This window comes from Nelusetta ayraudi, unplaced genomic scaffold (assembly GCF_046127955.1).
Source record: "Nelusetta ayraudi isolate G7.1 ecotype Tasmania unplaced genomic scaffold, CSIRO-AGI_Nayr_v1 ptg000071l, whole genome shotgun sequence".
NCBI lineage: Eukaryota > Metazoa > Chordata > Actinopteri > Tetraodontiformes > Monacanthidae > Nelusetta > Nelusetta ayraudi.
Genome location: NW_027466121.1, coordinates 3,989,100 through 4,011,334, shown reverse-complemented (window position 1 = coordinate 4,011,334; position 22,235 = coordinate 3,989,100). Strand labels below are relative to the sequence as shown.

The 22,235-nt window shown below is 41.2% G+C and overlaps 4 protein-coding genes and 1 long non-coding RNA gene across 5 annotated transcripts; 3 read left to right on the top strand and 2 right to left on the bottom strand.

The window, feature by feature from the left end:
• Window positions 1-1,679: 1,679 nt before the first annotated feature.
• On the bottom strand, window positions 1,680-3,811 carry LOC142899322 (uncharacterized). The gene is made up of 2 exons (XR_012928719.1): window positions 3,372-3,811; window positions 1,680-3,286 (listed from the first exon to the last, which is right to left on the bottom strand). It is a non-coding gene; the product is annotated as an uncharacterized LOC142899322 (long non-coding RNA).
• A 1,180-nt stretch (window positions 3,812-4,991) lies between these two features.
• LOC142899190 (uncharacterized) lies at window positions 4,992-6,506 on the top strand. The gene is made up of 2 exons (XM_076042673.1): window positions 4,992-5,753; window positions 5,835-6,506. The coding sequence occupies exons 1-2, from the start codon at window positions 5,250-5,252 to the stop codon at window positions 6,222-6,224; spliced, it is 894 nt and encodes a 297-aa protein (XP_075898788.1). The 5' UTR covers window positions 4,992-5,249; the 3' UTR covers window positions 6,225-6,506.
• A 1,171-nt stretch (window positions 6,507-7,677) lies between these two features.
• LOC142899209 (uncharacterized) lies at window positions 7,678-9,028 on the top strand. The gene is made up of 2 exons (XM_076042693.1): window positions 7,678-8,323; window positions 8,419-9,028. The coding sequence occupies exons 1-2, from the start codon at window positions 7,715-7,717 to the stop codon at window positions 8,806-8,808; spliced, it is 999 nt and encodes a 332-aa protein (XP_075898808.1). The 5' UTR covers window positions 7,678-7,714; the 3' UTR covers window positions 8,809-9,028.
• Window positions 9,029-10,204: 1,176 nt separating this feature from the next.
• On the top strand, window positions 10,205-12,400 carry LOC142899137 (uncharacterized). The gene is made up of 4 exons (XM_076042590.1): window positions 10,205-10,345; window positions 11,674-11,844; window positions 11,927-12,304; window positions 12,386-12,400. The coding sequence occupies exons 1-4, from the start codon at window positions 10,205-10,207 to the stop codon at window positions 12,398-12,400; spliced, it is 705 nt and encodes a 234-aa protein (XP_075898705.1).
• Window positions 12,401-14,398: 1,998 nt separating this feature from the next.
• On the bottom strand, window positions 14,399-21,068 carry cetp (cholesteryl ester transfer protein, plasma). Its single transcript, XM_076042821.1, has 17 exons — window positions 20,714-21,068; window positions 19,986-20,100; window positions 19,761-19,892; window positions 19,421-19,491; window positions 19,100-19,187; window positions 18,913-18,982; window positions 18,759-18,819; window positions 18,456-18,547; window positions 18,219-18,318; window positions 17,624-17,703; window positions 16,944-16,994; window positions 16,697-16,846; window positions 16,192-16,259; window positions 15,738-15,780; window positions 15,428-15,500; window positions 15,212-15,297; window positions 14,399-15,102 (listed from the first exon to the last, which is right to left on the bottom strand). Exons 1-17 carry the CDS (start codon window positions 20,859-20,861, stop codon window positions 15,010-15,012), a joined length of 1,521 nt encoding a protein of 506 aa, XP_075898936.1. The 5' UTR covers window positions 20,862-21,068; the 3' UTR covers window positions 14,399-15,009.
• Between the last annotated feature and the right edge of the window lie 1,167 nt (window positions 21,069-22,235).

Sequence of the window (22,235 nt, the reverse complement as noted above, 5' to 3'; positions counted from 1 at the left end):
GCTTTGTGCACATTTCAAAACAAGTGAGAGAGGATGGAAGTGGAAATACCACGTCCTGTTCAAGTCACTTGGACGTGCCAGCGTTGAAGCTGCACTGAGCTGTAACATTCGGAAACAGGAAACCACATTGAACAGTTGCGCAACCAAAATGTGTTGCAATCTGAAAAGCCGTTATGTTTTTCTTTCATTCTAAAATATTTTCCGGGAGATATGTTGTGTGTTGGGCACTGGAACCGTGAAGCACTGTGTATGTGTGTGTGAGACGCTTACCTCAAAGATAATTGGTTTCTTCTTGGCATTGGGATTTTAGTATTGACCTTGAGGAAAGTTTCAAAAAACACACAAGACACGTTGCTGCTAGTTTCTCTCTTTTTTTTTTTTTTAATGTGAGACCCTGATTTCTAAAGATTTTGCACAAAAAAAAAAATAATAATTTGGCTGCAAAATGGTAATTACCTGTGCGTTTCAAGCTACATTTTCAGTGCAAACAGTGCTTTTAATTTTTTTTTACTTTGGAAAAGCAAATTGCGTTGTTGTTTCGAAGGTCTGTCTCACTTGTTGTACTGTAAAGACTCAATTCTTGCGAACGTCCCCAAATCCATGGAAACTTGACTGATGTATTAATGTCGGTCGAGGTGGCAAACATTCATTCAATCTACAGCCACGCTAACAGCGAATGTGACATCGACCAATCGTGTCCTCTTTTACCCCGTAATGCCAGTATTTCTAATAAGGTACTAAGCATGCTATTTTCTTAAGTTTACAAAAAAAGGAAGCCCCCCACACACACACACGCACTAGTGAATGCATTCCATGCACTCTTATTGCTGGTTTCAAAAGGTCTAAAACGCAAACGTTGTCTAGTTTAAGTCACTTTAAATGTTCCTTGGATTCCATAGATATGCAAATCCATTTCTATTCCTGTGAATTCATACGCACACACATCCCTGTTTACCTATGAACCGCTGGGATTTTGCATGGAAGCAACCAAAATGTGACTGTTGCGCACAGGTCACGTGATGCCGGCACTGACCATAAGTGTTTGAATGTCAAATGTGGCACTTTTGATCAGAAGACCAACAAAATGGAAAAAAAACTATGTACATTATTATTATTATTTCATCTTTAAACATTACTCATTTTGACTGTGACTTTGTTTTGCTATGTTTGTTTAATTTCACAACTTTTTTTTTATATCCTTTATTTACCTTTGGATGCGCTTATTATAAAGTTTAAACTATATATTTTTAGTTGCGGTGAAAGTGGGAATGCACAGGCAGAACTTCAGTTAGACTACCGATGAACATTTTAATTTACAAACGTGTTAACGTGTTTTTTGCATTCATTCCACATCCTTCTTGGGGCGCCAGTCTTAACGTTAGTGAGACTGTGCAACACCATTGTCAGTCTTTTTCTTATATGAATCCAGAGTTTGTATTCCTTCATTGTTGCTGTTAATTTATCGTTTAATTTTTTCCGAAACTTAATTTCCTGTGTTTTACTTTGTACCTACTGTTATCCTAATGGATACTGAGAACCTGTAGCTATACAGTAGATTGCATTCACCTTCATTTCACCTTAACACTCAGTTGTACTTTGACTAAGTTTTTCTTACTAGAAAGTCAGTACCCCGAAATCTAGTGTACAATACTAGAGGGACAAAATGTACCTGTACAAAGTTGTTTTTTTCCTTTCGAAGAATGTAAATTGTGTTTATGCACTAGAATGGAAAAGGGTCTTCATTAAACAGCACTCGCAGCTACATTTATCATGTGACTCAGTGATAACTTAAGTCATACTTGCAGCTAAAGGAAATACAAATGTTCTGCTAAAACGCCCTCCATGGCATTGAAAGTTTCTGGTAGCTGCCGTAGCATATTCATGTTTTCCGTTGCTTCACTTCTCTGCTTTGCACAAGTAAATAAAATAAAATTGAAATATAGATGAAAAATGTGAATCGTTGTTCTTTCATTGTAGAATTTGTTGGGTATAATTTTGTAAAAGCAAGATAATCGGAAGAAAATAAGGCAGTAGGTCTGTCTAATTAGTTAAACTGTGAACAATGAATCACATACTAAAAACAAGAGTAGTATGTACGTTTTCTACTTTCCGTACGTTTTAAGAGATCAAAAACATTTCTAATACTATTTTAATAAGAAATACAATATGTACCTGAATGAACTTCTAAGAAATAAAGCCAAACCCCCTTTGTCAATGTCACAGGCCAGTCAAACATTCCTGTGGGCTGAGGAAACAGACTGTTCAAACACGATTTTCCTTGATAGTTGTTTTTGGGGTTGGGCACAGACAATAATATTAGGAAAATGAAGAACAGACGACAATTCTAAAACCAACCGAGTAAATGAGCTCTTGTCATCCCAGCTCTCTCTCATCTCGCCATGTAGGATTTTTCGGTCAACCGTTCTCCCAGTCATGTTCCATGATTCGGTCAATGAATGTAAAGCGTTACCGATAGCCATTGGAGCGTTGTTTTTGACGGACATTGTATCCGTAGACTGTTGATCGTCACGGGTCAAAAGGGGCCGCTTGAGCACAAATGACCATTTGCAACATCTGAAGATGTAGCACTGTGTGTCACATGATCAGAGTTCTCTTGTGCATGAGAATTAGAGGGCGAGAGCTGGTGAAGAACAGAAAAATATAACTAATTTTGGTTTGTTGGAAATAAAAAAATGGAGATTTGCCAAAGAAATTATCACCATTGTGATCGCACTTGTTACACGCTATCTTCGCAACCCATATGCTGAGTAAGTCCTTTGATGCATGAGATGATTGTGAAAAATGAGGAAATGTACGTACCAGTGTCTAGTTGCGTGACTGAAGCGTCAGCAAAAATAGAATGTGAAACCTAGAACCTACCCACATCTGTGTCAGTAAGCAGATGGTTTACTGTGATGGAAAATAACACTTAAAAATATATATATATTTTTTAAAAGCAGCCAAGATAAATGATCAAATTGAGGTTTGTCTTGATTCTTGATGAGCACAATTGTAGTTTCTCCCAGAGCAACAAATGGAATTCACACACAAAAAAACGTCAGGGTCTTGTTTACACATTCTATCTTTCTTAGTCATTTTTTATATATATTATGTAGGATAGTTGTGTCATTGTGCTGCACAGTACTGCACTGTTTAATGTTTGTTGATGTGCTTTCTCTCTGCTCGGTTTCTTCCAACCCAACCCCTCCCCACTCACCACCTCTCTGCCATGGTTTTATTTGTTTCCTTCAACTCAGGGGCAAAACTGCTGCTCGGGACATTGCATCTTTGGAAAAACAAACACCAAGACCAAAAACAACACATAAGTGACTTTCTTAAATCTATGAACGCTTTCATTTCTCCATCATTACTTTCACTCTGTACGAGATGTGAGCCTCATCGGTTGACTACAATCTTTCTGGTCTGTACAGTTGGAACCCCGATTTCTTTTTGTCCTTTTATTTTTTGGGGGGTACACCATTTTAACAGGAGTGTGTATGTGTTGCTGTTGCACGTTAGCAGCCAGAAAGATGCAAAACAATTATATATTTTGTCGATTCACAAACTGTTTAGCCAACGTGTCATTTCATGAAAAGCTCACTCTTCAAAAGACTAAACATGTCCTCTGCCACATTGTCAAGTTAACGTATGGCTTACTCTTACCCGGAAGAAAATAACGAAACATTCTAAACAAGCTGAAAGTGTCAAACGTCTAAGACACGACAGACGCCTACTCCAAAACATGGCGTTGGCGCTTTTTTAAGCATTGTGTAATACTGCTCTCTAGCGTCGAACTCAGAGCTACGCTGGATCCTTCTGGAAACTGCTAATTTCTATGGCAGTTAACAACCAGCATTAAGGCGCATTACCGCCACCTACTGCGTTGGAGTGTGAAGCAGAGTTTCCTATTCCCCCAAATGTAACGTATAAGTACGTGTACGGAGCCCCTGAGTGGCCATTTGAGGGGGAAAAAAATAAAAAATAAAATAAATATACGAATTATTAATTTGTGCTAAGTCGTGGCCACGAAATACTATTTTGTGGCCACGACTTAGTATTTGTTTTATTTCTTTTCTCGAATGGCCACTCAGGGGCTCCCTATAAGTGAGTGAGTAAGTTAAAGAAACACACAAACAAATACATCTATTTTAAATTGATCAAACTCTGACTCTAGATCTCATCTAACTGTAAGTAGATTTTACAGCGCAGGTCTTTCACTCTTTGCGATCCAGAATGCAATTCAGAAGGACCTGTTCCACTAATTGCTCTGTTGCACAGCTGTCGCACACACCTGAGTGTTGCTTCTTAATCAACTGCTGTGTCTAATTTAGCACTGATTTGTGTGTCCTATACTATCATCCTTGTCAGTATGGTCTCATCGTGCACAGTTTTCAATCGGTGTCAAAGTGCTCACTTCTGAATTGTGTATAAATTCCTTTTTGTCTCTCCAACATTGTCTCATTCCATTAAAAATATAGCACAACATGGCCACTGAGCAATAATAAGGTATTTATTGTCAAATATTCTTTCACAAAAAATTAAATAAATTTGGGTACCGTACATCCCATACATGATAGTATCCCTTAATGAAACTTGGAAAAAATATACATTTTGATTTCCAAAGGCCAAACAAAACAGGTTTTTAAATAATAAATAATTTTCTTTATCTTTCTGTCCATCCAAAGTGAGACATTGCAGGGCCTTGCAACACCAAAAAGAGTCAATCATTTGAGGAAGTCTCGCTGTTATCTTTTCCATCAAATAATCTTTCTTAGTCTCTCGCCCTTGATGGATTGGGGGCAGAAGCTAGAGCCATTTTCCTCACTAGATGTAAGAGAAGATGTAGTTTGAAAAATCCTTGCCTGTTTCATTGGTGGTAATATTAAATATTAACATTTTATTTTAATATTTTCCCTGCAAATGTAAAATGTATGAGAAACACTTTTTTTTTTTTTTTTTTTTTTTTTTTTACTATTTTAGTTCTCAGAACTGCCTAAAAAAAAAAGTAACATCACTTCAAAATGCAGTTTGTCTAAAAATATCACTCATCTGTGCGCTGTTGTGGTGAACTGAAAACGTGCTGACTTATCAAGAACAAATTCTCTCTCTACCTGCATGCTGTCCTGAGTGACTGCCCTAAAATGTAGAACATTCCTCCACTGTTTAAAGGGACGACTCACTACCGAATCACATCAGATGAATGCTGAATCTATCCCGCTCTGCTTTGGATGGTCGACTAAAGTGGCAACATGCCGTTCAACAGCTACTTTTATATTTATGGATACCTTCCGAGTGCGGAGTATCTGACAAAAAGCATCAGCCGTCAGATTATTCTTATTCTGGTGCTTCTTAGTTACCACCTTTGGTTTCAGATGGGCTTTGTGTGTCCGTGCTCCAAGGAACAGAATTTAATCCACTGCTACAGCTACATGGTGCTTCCTTGCGTCATCCTAACCAGCATCATCTTGTGGAACGATGCGAGGATCGGACGAATATTCCGATACGGCTGCTACCACTCGTCCAACAAGAAGAGACGATGCAGAGGAACGTTTTGCTTTGAGTTTATGACGTACGTCCTTCAGGCCGCAACGTCTGGATTTCTCTGGTGTGGCTCAGTTCTCGTTGATGGAGACTGGTACGTCTGCTGTGGGAGTGAAGATGCAGGTGAAATCAGGCTCCTGTCGTGTATGAGCGACGGTGAGATGAGACTGGCAGAGATGAACAGAAAAATTACCCTGAAGAATCGATCCATGGTGAGTCAAACTCTCTGTATCGTCAACTCTTTTTAAATGAAACATTTCTTTAATTGACTGTTGTTGTTTTTTTTTTGGCAGATTATCGGCCTGGTCTGCATCATGCTGACGGCTGCCTGCTCACTTGTTCTGATGCTGCCGTGGGGCAAATGGTTCATGAAGAGGAATTACTTTCGAGCAATTTTCGAGGAGGCCATTCTGGAGCAGACGGAGAACATTCTGTTGATCGAGATGGGAAAAGCAGCTGCAGACGCTGTTAGAAAATCACTGCTGTCGCTGTCCTCTGCTTCAAACACGACAGCACCTTCTGAAATTAAACAGAGTCGTGGAAAAGAAGAGAAACCCAGGGAAAAGGAAGAGATACTTTTGAATATTAATGTGGACTGGGATCAAGTTGCCTCTCTTGCTAATGAGCTTCTTGACAGTATTCCAAACAATAAAACAGGTAATCGTAGCGTTGTAACAGTTTAACAGCATATTTACTAAATGTTGCAGAAACACCTTATTGACTTGAATATTATAAGACCTTACCATTGAATGAAGTATTGTAACTGTTGGAAAACAGTAAAACCATGAATGTACATGTAGGTTATGATAACCCGCTTCTTTCTTCTACACTGCTAAATATTTCTCAGATCTTCATCTGTCTTTGGACTCTTTCCAGAACCACATCCTTATGTATGTATCAAAGCTGTCTGCTTGTCCTTTGTCCATGATGCAAATACCATTCATGCATTAAAGAAGAAAAACTTGGACCTTTCAGTTCTTTCCAGTTTTAGATCCATTGCATCCCTGTTGTTGTCCAACCTCTGAAAGTGAGCTGTTTGAAACCAACTGTAAATATTCAAGCCCAGTCACGACACTGAAACTACCCTTCAAAAGTGTTCAATTCTAACTCTCACTTCAGGAAATTATGCTGCTCTAGTGCTTTTAGATTTGATCATGCTATTGCTATTCTTCCGTCCTGCCTCAAAAAGTTGCGTTGACATTAAGGACACACATCTTAACTGCTACCATTTCATTGTATTTATATATATTTTTTATTTTATTGTTTGATTTCATTTAAATGGTTAAGTGAGTTGGAACATAGTGCCTGTTTATATAAGAACTCCTCGATCTGTTGAAATATAAATCAGGTTGGGTAACCCCCCCCCCCCCCCCCCCCCGGATATATAGCCAATTTATTGCCCGGTCACGTAGGGACAAACTACCTTTCACATTCACACCAATGGTCATGTGAAAAGGTGAGTCTTTCTGTTGCCCTCTGCCTGTTGTCCCTTTCTACTCCTCCCTCTTTTGTTTCCTCACATGAAAAGTGCGGATTGGCTGCCAGCTGAGGGCTAACCGCCATTACCATGTGACGTAGAGTGGTACGGCTCATTGGCCTTCCTTTAATACTTGGAGTTTGTAGATTTATTTAAAATTGGGGGAGGAGTGACCGTAGGGGTTGTCCTGAACAAAGGAGATAAATCTGACAAAACAGGTATTAATCTTGCACCATCTCCAAAGTGCACCATTTCTATTGCATTCACTAAATAACCAACTACTGTTGTCCCGTTAGACTTGAGCTTAAAGAAATATAACTATGGACAGTAAGAGTTTCTTATTAATGTATTTTGGAACCACTGTGTCAACCATTGTCCAAACCCATTGCGTACGCTGTGGTATTTCAAAATATTTATCTCAAGAGCAACTCCTTCTGTCTGCATCACATTATTATTTCACTTATTTCACACTTTCACTTTCACTCTTGGGGATTTGGCCTGTGGAAGAAAAAAAAATCACATGGATCCACTCATGATTTTGTTTTCACGATGTTAGTTTTTAAATTAGTAGTTCTCTACATCTGCAAAAGCAAAGCACTCTGACATTAAACCCCTATAAATTAATTCTATCATAGAACATTTGTCCACCAGCGCTGACTTGGCACCTCCTCCAGCAGTGCGGGCTGACTTGTGAAGATGTGTTCAGGAGATATGTCTCAAAGTTATTGTTGCAGCAGGAGGAAATTAATGCTGCACAGTTTTGCCTCAACATCAGGTAGTGCCACTGAGGAGAGCGAAATGGCCCTGATCAACGATGTCATTTTCAGATTTTTCTTGCCTAAGTTGCCGCAGTCTTTTACACAGACTATCTCCAGTCAGCTTGTACTTGTCATGGTGCTACTGTGTTACCACCTCTGGTTCCAGATTGACTTCGCTTGCCCATGCACCCCAGAGCGGAATTACATCCACTGCTACTGCTACTTGGTGCTGCCGTGTCTCATCATCGCCAGCATCATGGTGTGGAATGACAAGCGAACCGGAAGGATCTTCAGATACAGCTGCTACCACTCGTCGCTCAAACAACGGCGGTGCCATGTGAAATTCGCCTGCGAGGTCGTTACGAGCGTTCTCCAGGCTGCGTCGTCTGGGTTCCTCTGGTGTGGGTCAGTTTTTATATGTGGAGACTGGTATTTGTGCTGTGGAGGCCACCGGACTGAAGGACTGATCCCTTTGTGCTGTAAGGACAACAGTGAGATTGAGGAAGCTGAAAGGGAGGAAAAACTGAAGCGGAAAAGCCAGTCCTTGGTGAGTACGGTGTATGGTTGACTTGAATGTGTGTAGGAAAAAATTCAGAAGTTTCTCCCTGAGGATTGATTGCAACCTATTCTTTGAATTAGCAGATAATCGGCCTCGGCTGCATTTTGCTCACCACCACCTCCTCACTTGTTTTGGGGCTACCCTGGGCCAGGTGGTGCAGGAAGAACTACTTTAAGGTCAGGTTTGAGGAGACCATACTGGAGCAGACGGAGAGTCTTCTGATGAGTGAGATGGGGAGAGCTGCTGCAGACGCCGTGACTAACTCGCTGATTTCTCTGTCTTCTTCCTCAAACGTGAAAGCACCTTCCTGCGCAAAAGACGCATCTGAAAGTGCAAAAGTGAAAACTGTGAACAAGGAAGAAAATGCACTTTTAAATGTGACTGCAAACTGGAAAAATGTTTCCCATATAGCTGGCAGCATTATTGAGAGTATTTCTGAAAGCAAAGCTAAAAATGAGAGGGAGCAGCAGTGAAACGTATTGAACATGATAGACTGAATGACAGCAAAAGTTGATGTTGGCTGCCAGTTGCAAATTGATCAGTTGTAGCAACGTAATTCATGTTTTGTTTCTAGAATGATCCATTGATTTGTTAAGGGTTTTCAAAAATAAATCTTACTATGTCCTCCTCTCTCTGTATTTACTCATGCAAAGAAAAGAAAAAGATCAATCGATAAATATTTCAGTCACAACACCTTTCAGTGTCCTTCACTGTTCTCGTTTCTTTCTTTTATCAGTTGCAAAAATGCGTCTGTTTCTGCTGGTTTTCTCTCTCTCGAAGATAACAACATGAGATCACCTTGCTTTGCAACATTTTTCAAACCAAGACAAGATTTTATCTTTCACTTGACCATGAAATGTGTGTCATGTCAAAACATCTCATTTCACGATACGCTGCGTTCTTGTGTCCTGGTACAATGTCACATAAGGTCTTGAAATCGGCATCCTTTCCATTTCGATAACCTACTCAATCCAATCCAATCCACTTTATTTATAAAGCACATTACAAAGCAGCATTTGAATAAACACAAAGGTTACTGAAATGCTGTACATTAAAATAGACATAATAGAATATAGGATATATAACTAAACATAGTACAAAAGAGATAAACATTGCTTTGCACACAAAGTCAACAGAGAAAAGAGAGAAGTTTGTGCTCGGCCCCCCTCTGAGCTTCAGCCTGGTTTTGGGAACACTCAGGAGCAGCTGGTCAGCTGACCTGAGAGATCGGCTGGGTGCGCAGGGGTGCAGAAGCTCAGAGAGGTAGATTGGGGCAAGACCATTTAGGGTTTGAAAAGCAAACAAAAGAATTTTTAAATGAATTCTAGAATGGACGGGTAGCCAGTGAAGTGAAGCTAAATGGTTTCTAAAGTTACATTGCTAGCACTGCATGGGGCTCTCAAGTCTAATCAAGTTTATACTCTCACAGGCCACGCGTGACAACTGTATCGCTGACAAGGGATCAAACTTGCCGCACCAGTAAGAAAATAGGATGTCTTGTTGCTGGATGCTGGTTGCTTCAAGATAAAACCTCATGCCTTTGGTACAGTAGAGGAAGAACTTCTCTGGATGAACTGCCATAATATTAAGATAGATACGCAAATATGAACTCCTAAAATATTGGGATCAAAGAGTTGCAGCTTGACAGTAGCTGTGGTTATCAAAACTTGAGCATGCCCCAATTTAGGGTGCATGATAAAGAAGTCATTACAGGACTATATAAATAATTAGGACATGTTTTGTGTGATGTGTTATTTCACAGTCTAAATTATCTTTCTAAATTAAAATATCACTTCCCCACCTAATCGGCAAGGACGTCATCAGCTCCTGGGGCCAAACAACGAGCTGCACAAGCACTGTCCTCAGGATATGGAAGCTCAAAAGAACAGCAAGGAAGAAGCAGCAAATTCCCTCAGAATGGCAGCAAGCCATCAGCATCTTCATCTTGAAGGAAATAACAAGACCACCAGCCAGTTCAGAAGTAAAGGAGAGGCGTCCTTCTCCCTTCTGGCAAGGAGAATGTCAAATTTCATCATTGCAAACGAACACATTGAAGCGAGCTGCCAGAAAGGCAGGACCCCGGCTTTTCCGGATGCACTGAGCACTCCTCGGTCATTTGGGAGCAGAGCCAGCATGCAAAGACACAGAACACTGATTTGTACACAGTGCGTGTACATGCATATTCAAATGTTGGGATAGAGAGAGAGACAATTCTAAGTTGATTTTACAGTATTATATCAAAGTGCACTGTCGAACCCAACTGCCTTCAAATTCTGCAAATAAACTATGCTGATGCTTTACTCCTGCTTTCAATGTTTGTTTGTTTTTTTAAAGGGGTACATAGACATCGTTGTGGGTTTTCCTGCAATGTAGGTGAGCCGACTTGACCGCATACTTTCTATTTAGGGGCTGCGCTTTGCTTGGACGCATTGCAAAGGTGCATGCACGGGTGATAAAACGTGTTGCGCTGAAAACCCATCTTTCAGAGAGCTTTCAGCTGCAGCCTGCACGAGATCGGATGAGATTGGCCATGTTTCCATGGCCGAAACGTGTCCATCCTGAGGAAACAGCAACAGAGTGACACAAGACGAGCACGCTGTAAGCCTGAATGCTTTGTAAATATACAGATCAAACACACCTGCTAACAAGGGCACGCATGGTGACAAATGCCTCTGCACTTGAGCCACAGCAACAAGTAGAGACATCACATTTTATCGGAGGTTAAGGCCAGTGTTTCTAAAAAGGTGTCCCCCTTTTCAAAAGTCAACTTTAACGTCCGTGCTGCTTCTGTACTGAAATCTGATACGTTAAAAGAAAAAAAAAAACTACAGGAGAAATATTGGGTCAAAAGTCTCACTAAACATACATAAATGTAAGTGAGCGTGGGTTGTGTATCAGTAGGCTGTAAGTAGTTGGTATTCGCACAAAAATTCATGTGGATTGACAAAGCGTCACTTTTACAATGGTTTACCTTGCTTGCAATCAGCTTCACCTCAGAAAAACAAGTTTTCTTTGCAATATACAGAATGTAGATCAGAAATGACTCGTTTTTTTTTTTTTTTCCATTGACGCCATTATAAATCATTTGGAAATACACTTGCATTGTTTTGTAACTCATCAAATAAACTGCAAGTGCTCCTAAAGGTAAGGCATCGCTGTCTCTATCTGGCGTGGGTTTCCTTTGAGCTGACTACAGTATATTGTCACACACATGCTGTTGGCTGAAGATGGGCTGGATTGATATCCTGTGACAAAGACAGCAAACCTCTCTCGACTTGCATAGTGTCCTGGGTGGGTGCCGTGAGAAGAAATTTCCTCCACTGTTTGAACGGACGTAGGCCGCAACGTCTGGATTTCTCTGGTGTGGCTCAGTTCTCGTTGATGGAGACTGGTACGTCTGCTGTGGGAGTGAAGATGCAGGTGAAATCAGGCTCCTGTCGTGTATGACCGACGGTGAGATGAGACTGGCAGAGATGAACAGAAAAATTACCCTGAAGAATCGATCCATGGTGAGTCAAACTCTCTGTATCGTCAACTCTTTTTAAATGAAACATTTCTTTAATTGACTGTTGTTGGTTTTTTTTTTGGCAGATTATCGGCCTGGTCTGCATCATGCTGACGGCTGCCTGCTCACTTGTTCTGATGCTGCCGTGGGGCAAATGGTTCATGAAGAGGAATTACTTTCGAGCAATTTTCGAGGAGGCCATTCTGGAGCAGACGGAGAACATTCTGTTGATCGAGATGGGAAAAGCAGCTGCAGACGCTGTTAGAAAATCACTGCTGTCGCTGTCCTCTGCTTCAAACACGACAGCACCTTCTGACATTAAACAGAGTCGTGGAAAAGAAGAGAAACCCAGGGAAAAGGAAGAGATACTTTTGAATATTAATGTGGACTGGGATCAAGTTGCCTCTCTTGCTAATGAGCTTCTTGACAGTATTCCATCTGGATTAAACAATCAAAACAACACAGTGTGTCAATATTTACAAACACAAACAGCAAAGGTTCCACATCTTGGCATCTCCCTCATATTATAATCTGTTGCCAAACAGCATGTTGACAAGTGAATATAGCGCCTTCATTCAGTCTCACTTAAACCATTGCTTTCTCGTATACATATGTAACAAACTTGATTTCTGGTGGTTGTTCTATCTTGACAGTCCTTGTGGAGACAAACGTGGCTTATGTCAGGATTGTCCAAAATCACTCAGTGTGTGTCCCATATTTATATGAAGCAATCCCTTCATTTTGGATAATTCTCCCACGACATTTGAAATGAATGAACTGGCAGCTCTACACGTGCTCACTCAGTGTGCTGCTTCTTGACTATCGCATTTAGGAAAAAGCTCCAACTCCATAGGAAACGTTCATTCTTTTGCTGGGGGCGGTGGTGTTTGAAGACAAAGGCCTCTCTAGGCCACAGATTACCTGGCGGAGATTAAGCGAGTCAAGATAACTCTCCACTCTCCTTTCAGCTTCGGTTCATTGTCTTTCCACTTTGTAAACTCAGTTCAAAATCCTTCATGTGTGCTTTGGACCGCATTTGTGACTTCGAAAAGTATACCTATGTTGGTTAAGTTTGTCAGGCCCTCTTATCAATAGTTTGTTTCTTTTAGTAAATAATAACAAAAGCAGAGTGTTGTTTTTTTGTTTTGTTTTTCATATATTAGCCACATCTGCTTTATCTTCTCCCCATTCATTAATTTTCTGTAAAAAAAAAAAAAAAAAAAAAAAAAAAAAATCAACGAAAATGATAATAATGAAAACTTTCCACCAGCTGATCATTCTATGGCAATGTCCTGCAAGGACAAGAACAGGGCGATCTCAATCATCAAAGCAGCGAGCTGAGGGTGGTGTCATTACGCCTGTGTGTTTGCTACGTGTGTCACAGTCACATGTGAACGTCAGTTGTGTGCAGTTATCTGAGAAGATCGCCCCCTGAAAAGTAGGTTTGTCTGCTTGTCAACGTCTGATTTTCACCCTTGTTTTTTTTTTTTTTTTTTTTCCCGGATCACGTTTTCATCGATCTAGTGCGGGGTTTTTTTTTTTTTTTTTTTTTGTAAAGCCTTGTTGAAGAGGCTTACGGTGGTGTATTCTGTGTTATAAAAATGAGTGAGATATGAAAACAACTGTAAGGCTGCTCGCCATTAAGAAGAGCTTTGATGGACTTTGGTGGCTGAGTATTAACAATGTTTAATATTTCAATTAACCTTTAAACTGTGAATTTTTATTTGATATATAACAAATATTTTTATACTTAATTTTGTGACCATTTCCATACAGCTCATAAAGTTCATTTTAAAATCAAAAACACTTTAAATTCTCTATATGTTTCTTTAATGGCTAGATAAGTTGGTTTGGACACGTACAAAAGAGGGTTAGAGAATGTATCAGACTAGAGGAAGACTAAAGAGAAGATTCATGGACGTAGTAAAAAAGGACACTTAGTTTAGTGTTGGTGAGGGAAGACGAGGAAGCAGAGGGCTTCGATGGGGGGCAAAGATTAGCTGTGGCCGCCACTGCTCACAGTATCAGACAGTAAACACAAGTAGTTCTGAGCAAATGTTTTCAACTCGACTTTGAGTTCTCTTCAGACGAAAGCAGTGCGCAGCTCAGTCACAACCTACGGTCACATTGCGCTTACTTCCTTCTTTTAGCAGGCTAACTCAACAGTTAGCAATCCTGAGATCAGTGCGCCATCTAGTGGACCAGCTGTGTAATTAAAGCTAGTAGTGTAATACACGTGTTTCCGTGGTTGAAAGATTGCGTCCGAACCTACATTTTGTTCCACTATGTTACTGATTGTAAGGGGGTGACTGCAGCTCAGGAGCTAGGGTGGGTTTGTCCAGTAACCGAAAGCTTGGCAGTTCAAATCCCGCTCCATGCCAGCTGTGACTAATGTGTGCCCCAGGGCAGCAGTGGCTACACATGTAGCTTACCACCTCCAGAGTGAATGTGGTGGAAATCAATAATGGGTTCAATGTAAAAAGCACTTTGAGTGCAATGAAAAACACAATATCAAAATCTAAAACATTGTTATTAAATAGCAGACAAACCTCAGCATTGTATTAAGGAAAATCCTATCTTTATTATTTTTTTTAAATCATACTCGGCCATGTAACATTTTCAGTTGTTTCCCCTTCACTTTGTGTGCAAAAGTAAATGGAGCAAATCAAATCAGCAGGCTATATTTAAACTATTTGTTCAGGGGTTTATGGGTTCACAGTGAACTAATGCGTCATCTAAAAAGAATGTGAGACCTAGAAGGACATTGCCCAGACAAATATTTAGACAGTGGCTTTTTTTTTTTTTGGTTCTGCTTACCACATGAACTCAAATAACATTTAGCTGTTGTTGAACCACTACAGTTAGAGTATATACATTTTAATATAGAAATGCTTGACGGAAAGGCCACAGCCCAGATAATAAAAGGTCTCTTTTTCTTTGAGGCAGAAGTTCCAAAACCTAAACCACATTTTACCTTATTAGTAGTTCCCATCTCCTCCACCTCCCACTCTGCACCCTTTACTAATCCTTCTCCAAGGTCTAAGGTCTATATTCAGCGTTCACACTGGGACCATTTTCAGAGGAATGGAGAAGCGAGCCCCTTCTTTCAGAAATGTTGCCTCCAATCAGTCTGAGTGTGAAAGCGATCCCAAGTGTAACCCAACATTTTTCAGGCATTGACAGGTTCCTGTAGTGTCTTTCTGAGGAACTCAACCAGAAGGTGATGGGGGAAACCAAAATCCATCGCAATCACCGTGAAGCCCTGCAGGACGCAAGAAAAAAAACAACAAAAAACAGAAGATGACCAAAACTTTTATTTGTCCCCGAGTCTGTGCAAGATTTAATTTAAAAACTTCGGTCTCAATACTCACCTCTTGAGGAAGCACCTGAGGATCATAGATGTCAAACAGGTTGGTTCCCTGTTTGTCCATCAACCTGGTGAGGACAACCTCAAGAACTAAACAACACAGCAAAGGTACAGAAAATAAAGTTGTTGTTTCTTTCTCAACACAGCTCACAGGATAGTGTCGGCAAGTGTCACGCTGATGCTCTGTGTGTTTATGAGTGCATTTTGTTTTTTGTCTTACCAGACATAACCTTTGGAATGCCAATCTTCCTCACAGCCTTTTTTAAGAACTGTAGTTGTGCCTCATCCTGCAGCTGGTAATCGACATTAAGACAACAACATCATTGTAACTTGCAACATAACCTGAATTAAGTAATTAATGTTGGTTTCTTTTGGCTCATTCACGAACGCAGGAAGTTACAGGGAAGTGATCAACTTGCATACATTAAAATAATACAATGCAATTATACAATTAAACTAAAATCAATCAATCAATAGGGCAACATTTTCTCTGTATTTCAACTTTGACATGACATGACCTCAAGTGTTACCTGTTGATTTTGTAAGGGCAGCTCAGCATGCACCACGGAGATCCTAAAGAGGAACAAGAGCCTGAAATCAACCAATAAAGGCTAGGACGCAAATAAATTAAAGTACCTGGGAGTAGGAATGTGGAACCTCACTTCACATTCATTTAAATGATGATATTCTTACATATATTTTCATTGACATTTTAATTGACTTTCTTAATTAGTTATGAATGGATAATCTGAATGTCACAGACAAGGCAGAACAGATTTTTCTGGATATTTCTTGTATCTCAGCCCCACAGGAAACCACAGTGGCCCCGTTTAGATCAACTACGACTAAAACATGAGATTGGGCTCGATACGGCTGAAGCTTTGCATGACGGATGAGCTGGAGTTTCCAGGCTTGAAAATGCCAGTGATCCATCCGCAGGATAAACTATAACAGTGGACAGCAATAGTCAACATGACTTCCTACTCTGCTGGTTTTGCGTGCAGAGAGAGTCTCTTGTCACCATAGGAGGCGGTGACGACCACAGCCAGAGCCTGATCAGCGAGAAAACAGAAAACTTACTCAGCACAGTCACATTGCTAAAGTCAACAGGGTCAGTGTTGTCGGAGATTGAGGAAGCGCATTGCTGCCACACTAGGGAAAAAAACAGGGCTCAGTCTCAGATTATAATGTAAAACTATCACGTTATTTCGCGATAATTTCACGTGAAATTACCACGAAATAACGTAAAAATGCTCATGGAAAAACGTGATAGATTCACGTAATAACATGATACTGAGCCCTTTTTTTCTAGGATGGCAGCAATGCGCTTCCGTTGTAGATATCCCTTTAAAAAACAACAACAACCACAACAAATGATAGCAGTTTATATTTTGAGTTTAAGAATAATGACAACGTGAAGCCATGTTTTTCCCCCTTCAAATCTACTATGTTTAAAAAAAATGATTCCCGAAAACATCATGTAGTCTACCATGTCAAAGTTGAGTGTTGGTGTGACTGTGTTCCCACAGTACAGTGACCCAGATGCCTGCACGCTCACGGTCGTGCCCGACGTAGTGGTCTTCAGTTGTGGGACCGAGGAACTCCACACCCGCAGCTCTGGAGTTGATCCTTCCAGGCACTGAGTTTACAAAAATGAAGACGAAATCAAGATTCAAGACCTGGAAAGCAGAAAATGCTGGTATTGTGGAAGATGCGTGGATGTATTTGGCGGTTACCGATTTGATATCATCTGGTACGGCAGTGCGGAGATTTACCCTGAAAAGTTCCTGAAAGAAATCAACCAATAAAAGTTGAGTCTAATGTAGCATTCCACACAATCTTCTTTAACTACAACTGTGGACAGTAATGCTTTTTGTTGGCTTCAATCTTAAATTGCCATTCCAATACTGAGTTTACTTAATCATTCTGTGATTGTTACCGACTGGACTCAATCTGACGTGGTTTCATGTCATCAGAATCATACGACTGCAAACAAGCTCTCTGCACCAATTGGACTCAGCGTTGGGGGTTTACATATATGCTTTGTTTTGTTTCTCCAATTCAACGATCATCAATGGAATTTAATCTGCAGGGTGATTACAGAGTGGCTGTTGTACCAACCGTGGATAAGACCACAAACCTGTTGCACCAACAACAATTCAAAGCGACCTGCCAAAATCTTTGCTGCTGGTAAACAAACAGACGCCAACCAGAGTGAAACAGATCTATAAATAAATTAAAGGAGCTTGGGAATGTGGCTCATGTTCTACCCAGACAGATTGTCTAGTGATGTTTAGGCTTTGTGGGCTACTTGTCTAAATAACAGATGTTTGAGTTGGGGAAGTTTCATGAAATACCAAGCACATGTTTGATATCCACTGTTTTGGAGGTCATACATCCTTGTTGATGTACTCACGGTGAGCTCTGATCCAGAGATGTTTAGTTGGGAACGACCATCTTGGTGGGCAGCAACAAGCAGCGGGTCTAAAACCTGGTCTGAAGGTGAAAGACAGACAGCATTAATATTAAGTGTAATAGCAAAAGCCTCTGTATCAAGCATCACCGGTGTCTACCACGTTATTGCAGACTGGGCACACTGGCTTACAGTAAAGCTGTAGCTTTGACATTTCAAACTGCAAAGTAAATATAAAATGTATAAAACAGATTTAACATTTTCCAGGTGCAATGGATTCATTTCATGTCATCTGGAAAGAGCAAATAAAACTCGAATACTCGAGGCTCATGAGAAGCATGTGATCTTCCTGTGGCCATAAGCCAACAAACCTTTTCAAAAGCAAGCAGGGAGTAAAGTTTTGGCTTTTTTTTTTTTGTTGCCGTGAGCGCTGCAACCTTCTACAGTATGTTCACAAGACTGCAGTAATGTCCTGTTTAATTTCCCATGACAAGAAAACAAGAAAACCAACAACAAGGAAACCCTTTTCGCCTCCCTTCTCCCTTCAAGGAATGCTTGACGAGGAACGATCGTAATTACAAAATTATAAACCGCTGACCTGACAGCCAGAAGTAGAGCATCTTGTTTTCTGTCAGCTGACTGGGGTCGAACACAGAGTCATTGATGATAGCTGTAAGGTTGTTATATTTGATCAGGCCCTGGTGGGTTTTAAAAAGCAGAAAGGTTAAGGCAGCGGGAGTTGATAAAAAGTGCCAATTGGCACCTGATGAGTGTGGCACAGTGGGGACTTCGTGTTGATACTGCTGAGGTCAGGAGCTTTTAGCTGCATCCTCACCTTGTGGTACGACTCTATGTAGTTAGCAGTGATAACAGGGGGGGCAGTCACGCCGATATCCACACGGATGTCCCCATCGGAGAGGAAACGCTCTGCAAAAATAAACACACACACACACGCACACTTTTTTTTAATACATAGTCCATATGTGTTGCCTTGAGTGACAATCTACAATGCAAATAGTCACGAAAATGAAAGAAAAACCATCAAATCCGGAGTATGTGTCCAAACTTTTGACTGTATGAACAAAGACCAGACAGTCATGGTCCACATGGCGAAGAAAGACTTATTTCCTTCACACACCTGCTGTGTCTTGAATGAAATCAGCCAGTATGTTTGCCGCCTTGTTGATCTCCTTACAAATCTGCATGGCGAGAGTCAGAGCACATCATGGTGTCACGACGGTAGCGGACATCCAGCGCCACTAGGTAGCGCCACTCAGCCCTACTTGACTCACCTGACCCTTGATGGCCATTTTGACGGTGAAGGTGACGAAGTCAGTGAAGAGCCTTTTCAGGAAGTTTGGTCTGGTCAACGACAGAAAAACACTGACGTCACGCACTTCTGTCAGATAGCAATACATAGTGACCGTTCCAAGGGGCAACGCTGCCCTGCTGGCTGCTGGACTCAGCATTGTCACTCACTCCTTATCTCCCTGCAGATGAAGGGTGAGCTTGTGGAACTCCAGATAGCAGTCGGAGGTGTCAGCTGCAACCTTTCCTTGTCCGCAGTCTAACAGGAGACGTAGACACACAGTGAACAAACAGGAAAATAAACATAAATGAAAATGTGGCCTTAAAACCTTTGATTTGTCCATATTAATGTCACTATTTTATTATTATTGTTGTTGGTGTTGTTGTTGTCTTCATTACTATTGGTAGTAGCAGTAGTAGTGCCTTAGTATCTTAGTATTAGTGATATTAGGAATACTTTCCGTGTATTCACACACAGTAATAATTACTTACAAAGTTTGGGGTTGATTCCAAGATCAATCTGGGAAACTATTTCAAAGTCAACCGAACTCCCAACTTCACCGCTGCAGACAAAAAAGACAAACAGTTTCATGTGTAAGGTCACGATTTAAAAGGTTGTTCGTCCTTCTTTCACTTGGGATCCAACTCTACAGACATTCCACTGTTGGCTTCTTTCAAAAACTGATCTTATCAACTCATCTTAATTTCTATTAATGCTATACCATATCGTTCACGGTCCAATAAATTACAGCGAAAGCATAAAAGCAAAGTAAAACAAAAAAAAAAGATTGATTTTGAAGATTGCTTTTGTGTCACACACTGTCCGACTCACAGCCAGCTGCCGTATCCATAGAGGATGGTCCCTCTGAAGACCGCCGACACGTTGCTGATGAGCAGACCGATTCCTACACCTGGCCGGAGCTCAAATTCACTCTGACCTATTGACAGGTTGTGGATCTCCAAACTGTTGAATGTCGGAAAAAAAAAAATTAAGGTCTCAGCGTCTCCTCTGTGTCTGTGCGTGTATGTGAATTTGCGTTTGTGTGCGTCCTCTTACTTATCGAGGCCATATTTGATTGTGCCGATAAAGGCCAGGGACTTCTCCCCTTTCATACTCGGGTATCTGGCATGTTGAAATGCTGCCTCGATCACCTTTGTCGTTTTCTCGTTCACTGCCAGAGGAATGCAAAGACATCAGCACAAGGGAAAAGACGCTGTGCAGAGAATCCAAAGTGTGCCCGCACTGATGTGGCAAAGGCAAAGGGTTCGTGTTTACTGAAGTAGACGGATGAAAAGTGGCTGTCACAGAAAACGGTGGAAATGTCAAATTTCTCATATTACAAAATTGCAGGAAAATTGCATATAAAGCTAATGGCATTATGCAGCTTCACAAAAGGAACAGCTGTACAACGTATATTTCTACGATATTCAGTTTCTATTTTTGTCTTGTATATTGGTCTGTATCAGAAACTTAAACAAATGAATAAAATCTACAAACATCTCTCTCACTCCCTCTTTCTCTGTATCTCTCCATCTCTGATAAAGGTCTCTTGTGGTCCCCATTTTTACATCTCCTCAACCAGCCACACGTTCCTCATGTACAGGTACAAAGATCTCACTCAAGGCGTTTTCACAAACCTGGTTGTGGTGTATGAACGTCAGCACAGAGTGTTGCTATTCAGTTTGTTTTCGCAGCACTTCCTATATGTAATGTAATAGTCAAAAATAATAATTGGAGGGGGGAAAAAACAAAACAAAACAATCCTCTGAAATAGTTCCACTCACACACAACAGCTGCAGGGTAGGTGAGGCGACACACAGTTCCAGTGAATCTGTATGCAGAAGCAGGATCCTGCAGGCAGCCGCTGGATGCTCCAATCACAGACAGGATCAGCAGGAGTGATCGCAGTTGAGGGGAAGCGCCGCAGAGCATTTTGTAGATAGTTTTTCTCCACCAAGCTGCTACCCGAAAGCTCTCGGACTCGCCGTTTATCCGCGGCTGCTCGTCAACTTGAAAGACGTTTTTGAAAGATCCCTTTTGGATGCAACACGCTGTGGTACCTTCTGCAAATCTAGGTTCTTTGCTCAGCCCAGGAGGCCTCCTCTGCAGTTGTTTGTCAGAATAAGCCGGCCCGTCAGCCAATCAGAGGTGGCGGTTCAACCTCGACGAAAAGGACAGACGCCGGCTCAGGTTTGGCATCTGCGCGAGGTTCCGTGAAAGCAAACAGGTCAATAGTGCTCTCAACCCTCAGGTAGGGAGTCTGGGGTAAACTGCCCGGATTGTAACTGCACAAAGACATTCAAAAGAGAAACAATGATGTTTTTCAAAACAGTATTAATAGTACACGAGAAAAGAAGTACGCGATTAAAAAACAGCTGCATCGATCGGACAAAGCGTACTCACCCCTGTCTGCAGACTAAACCTTCACCTGTGTGCAGCAGAGGTCCAGCTGTCTGACGAAACTCCTCCCACAGTTGTCTGTTCACGGTAAAACTGGACACGGACGATCGCCGCAAACAGATTTCCTGTTGCAAAATTGATCCTATTTGAGGAGCTGCATGCAAAGAAGGCCAGTGACCGATAATAACGGAGTCACGCCGCGGAGTCAAACCCGGGGGACCACAGCAAGAGGCATGTGGCGCCATCTAGCGTGAGCAAAATACACCTGCAGCACGCTCAACACCGTCGGCACTGGATTCTTCAATGACGTACGCCAAAAGTTACAGATTGGTTGATGTTAGGCAGTGACGGCAACCTTTAGATGTCACATTTTGTCCACTGGTACGTGCGAATAATTAGAGAGCGTCGTATATTTTTTCCTTTGTGGGAACTGAACCCATTTTTAATGGAAGATGACCTGATTTGACAGTGGTAGAAGGCGCAATCGGACATGTTTACAGTAGGGGGTGCCGTTAGGCTTTAGAGGTCACCTTCCTAGAACAACTCCGCAAACTGGCGTACACGTATTCTGAGTAAATGCCCTGTTGTGAACAACAGACTGCAGTCTATTTAAAGGAGATTAGGAGTTTGTGTTCTTGAAGATTGAGGCCGATCGTATATGTTGCTGTAGCTGCAGGCCAAACGAGGCACTGCAGTTGTATGATCTGAATGAAGTATTTCATCTTGAAAAGGTTAAAGTCGGGTAGTAAAATAAAAAAAGAGTGCAGATGCATCAATATTTAGAACTTGTTGTTATCTATGTATACGATCCAGTCTTACAATGCAAACAAATTAACAAGCTATTGGGTCCTTGTATGTCTCAATAGAATAAAGCCACCCCAGTTACCTTAACAAGAAGTGTTGGCG

Coding starts and splice junctions, on each gene's coding strand:
- cetp (XM_076042821.1), bottom strand. CDS start 20,861: ATGCTCTGCGGCGCTTCCCCTCAACTGCGATCACTCCTGCTGATCCTG. Junction 18,820..18,912: donor AAATGGCCATCAAGGGTCAG/GTGAGTCAAGTA, acceptor CTCGCCATGCAG/ATTTGTAAGGAGATCAACAA. Junction 15,103..15,211: donor CTCAGGTGCTTCCTCAAGAG/GTGAGTATTGAG, acceptor TGCGTCCTGCAG/GGCTTCACGGTGATTGCGAT.
- LOC142899137 (XM_076042590.1), top strand. CDS start 10,205: ATGGAAGCTCAAAAGAACAGCAAGGAAGAAGCAGCAAATTCCCTCAGA. Junction 10,346..11,673: donor AGGCGTCCTTCTCCCTTCTG/GCAAGGAGAATG, acceptor GAACGGACGTAG/GCCGCAACGTCTGGATTTCT. Junction 11,845..11,926: donor CCCTGAAGAATCGATCCATG/GTGAGTCAAACT, acceptor TTTTTTTGGCAG/ATTATCGGCCTGGTCTGCAT.
- LOC142899190 (XM_076042673.1), top strand. CDS start 5,250: ATGCCGTTCAACAGCTACTTTTATATTTATGGATACCTTCCGAGTGCG. Junction 5,754..5,834: donor CCCTGAAGAATCGATCCATG/GTGAGTCAAACT, acceptor TTTTTTTGGCAG/ATTATCGGCCTGGTCTGCAT.
- LOC142899209 (XM_076042693.1), top strand. CDS start 7,715: ATGTGTTCAGGAGATATGTCTCAAAGTTATTGTTGCAGCAGGAGGAAA. Junction 8,324..8,418: donor AGCGGAAAAGCCAGTCCTTG/GTGAGTACGGTG, acceptor TTGAATTAGCAG/ATAATCGGCCTCGGCTGCAT.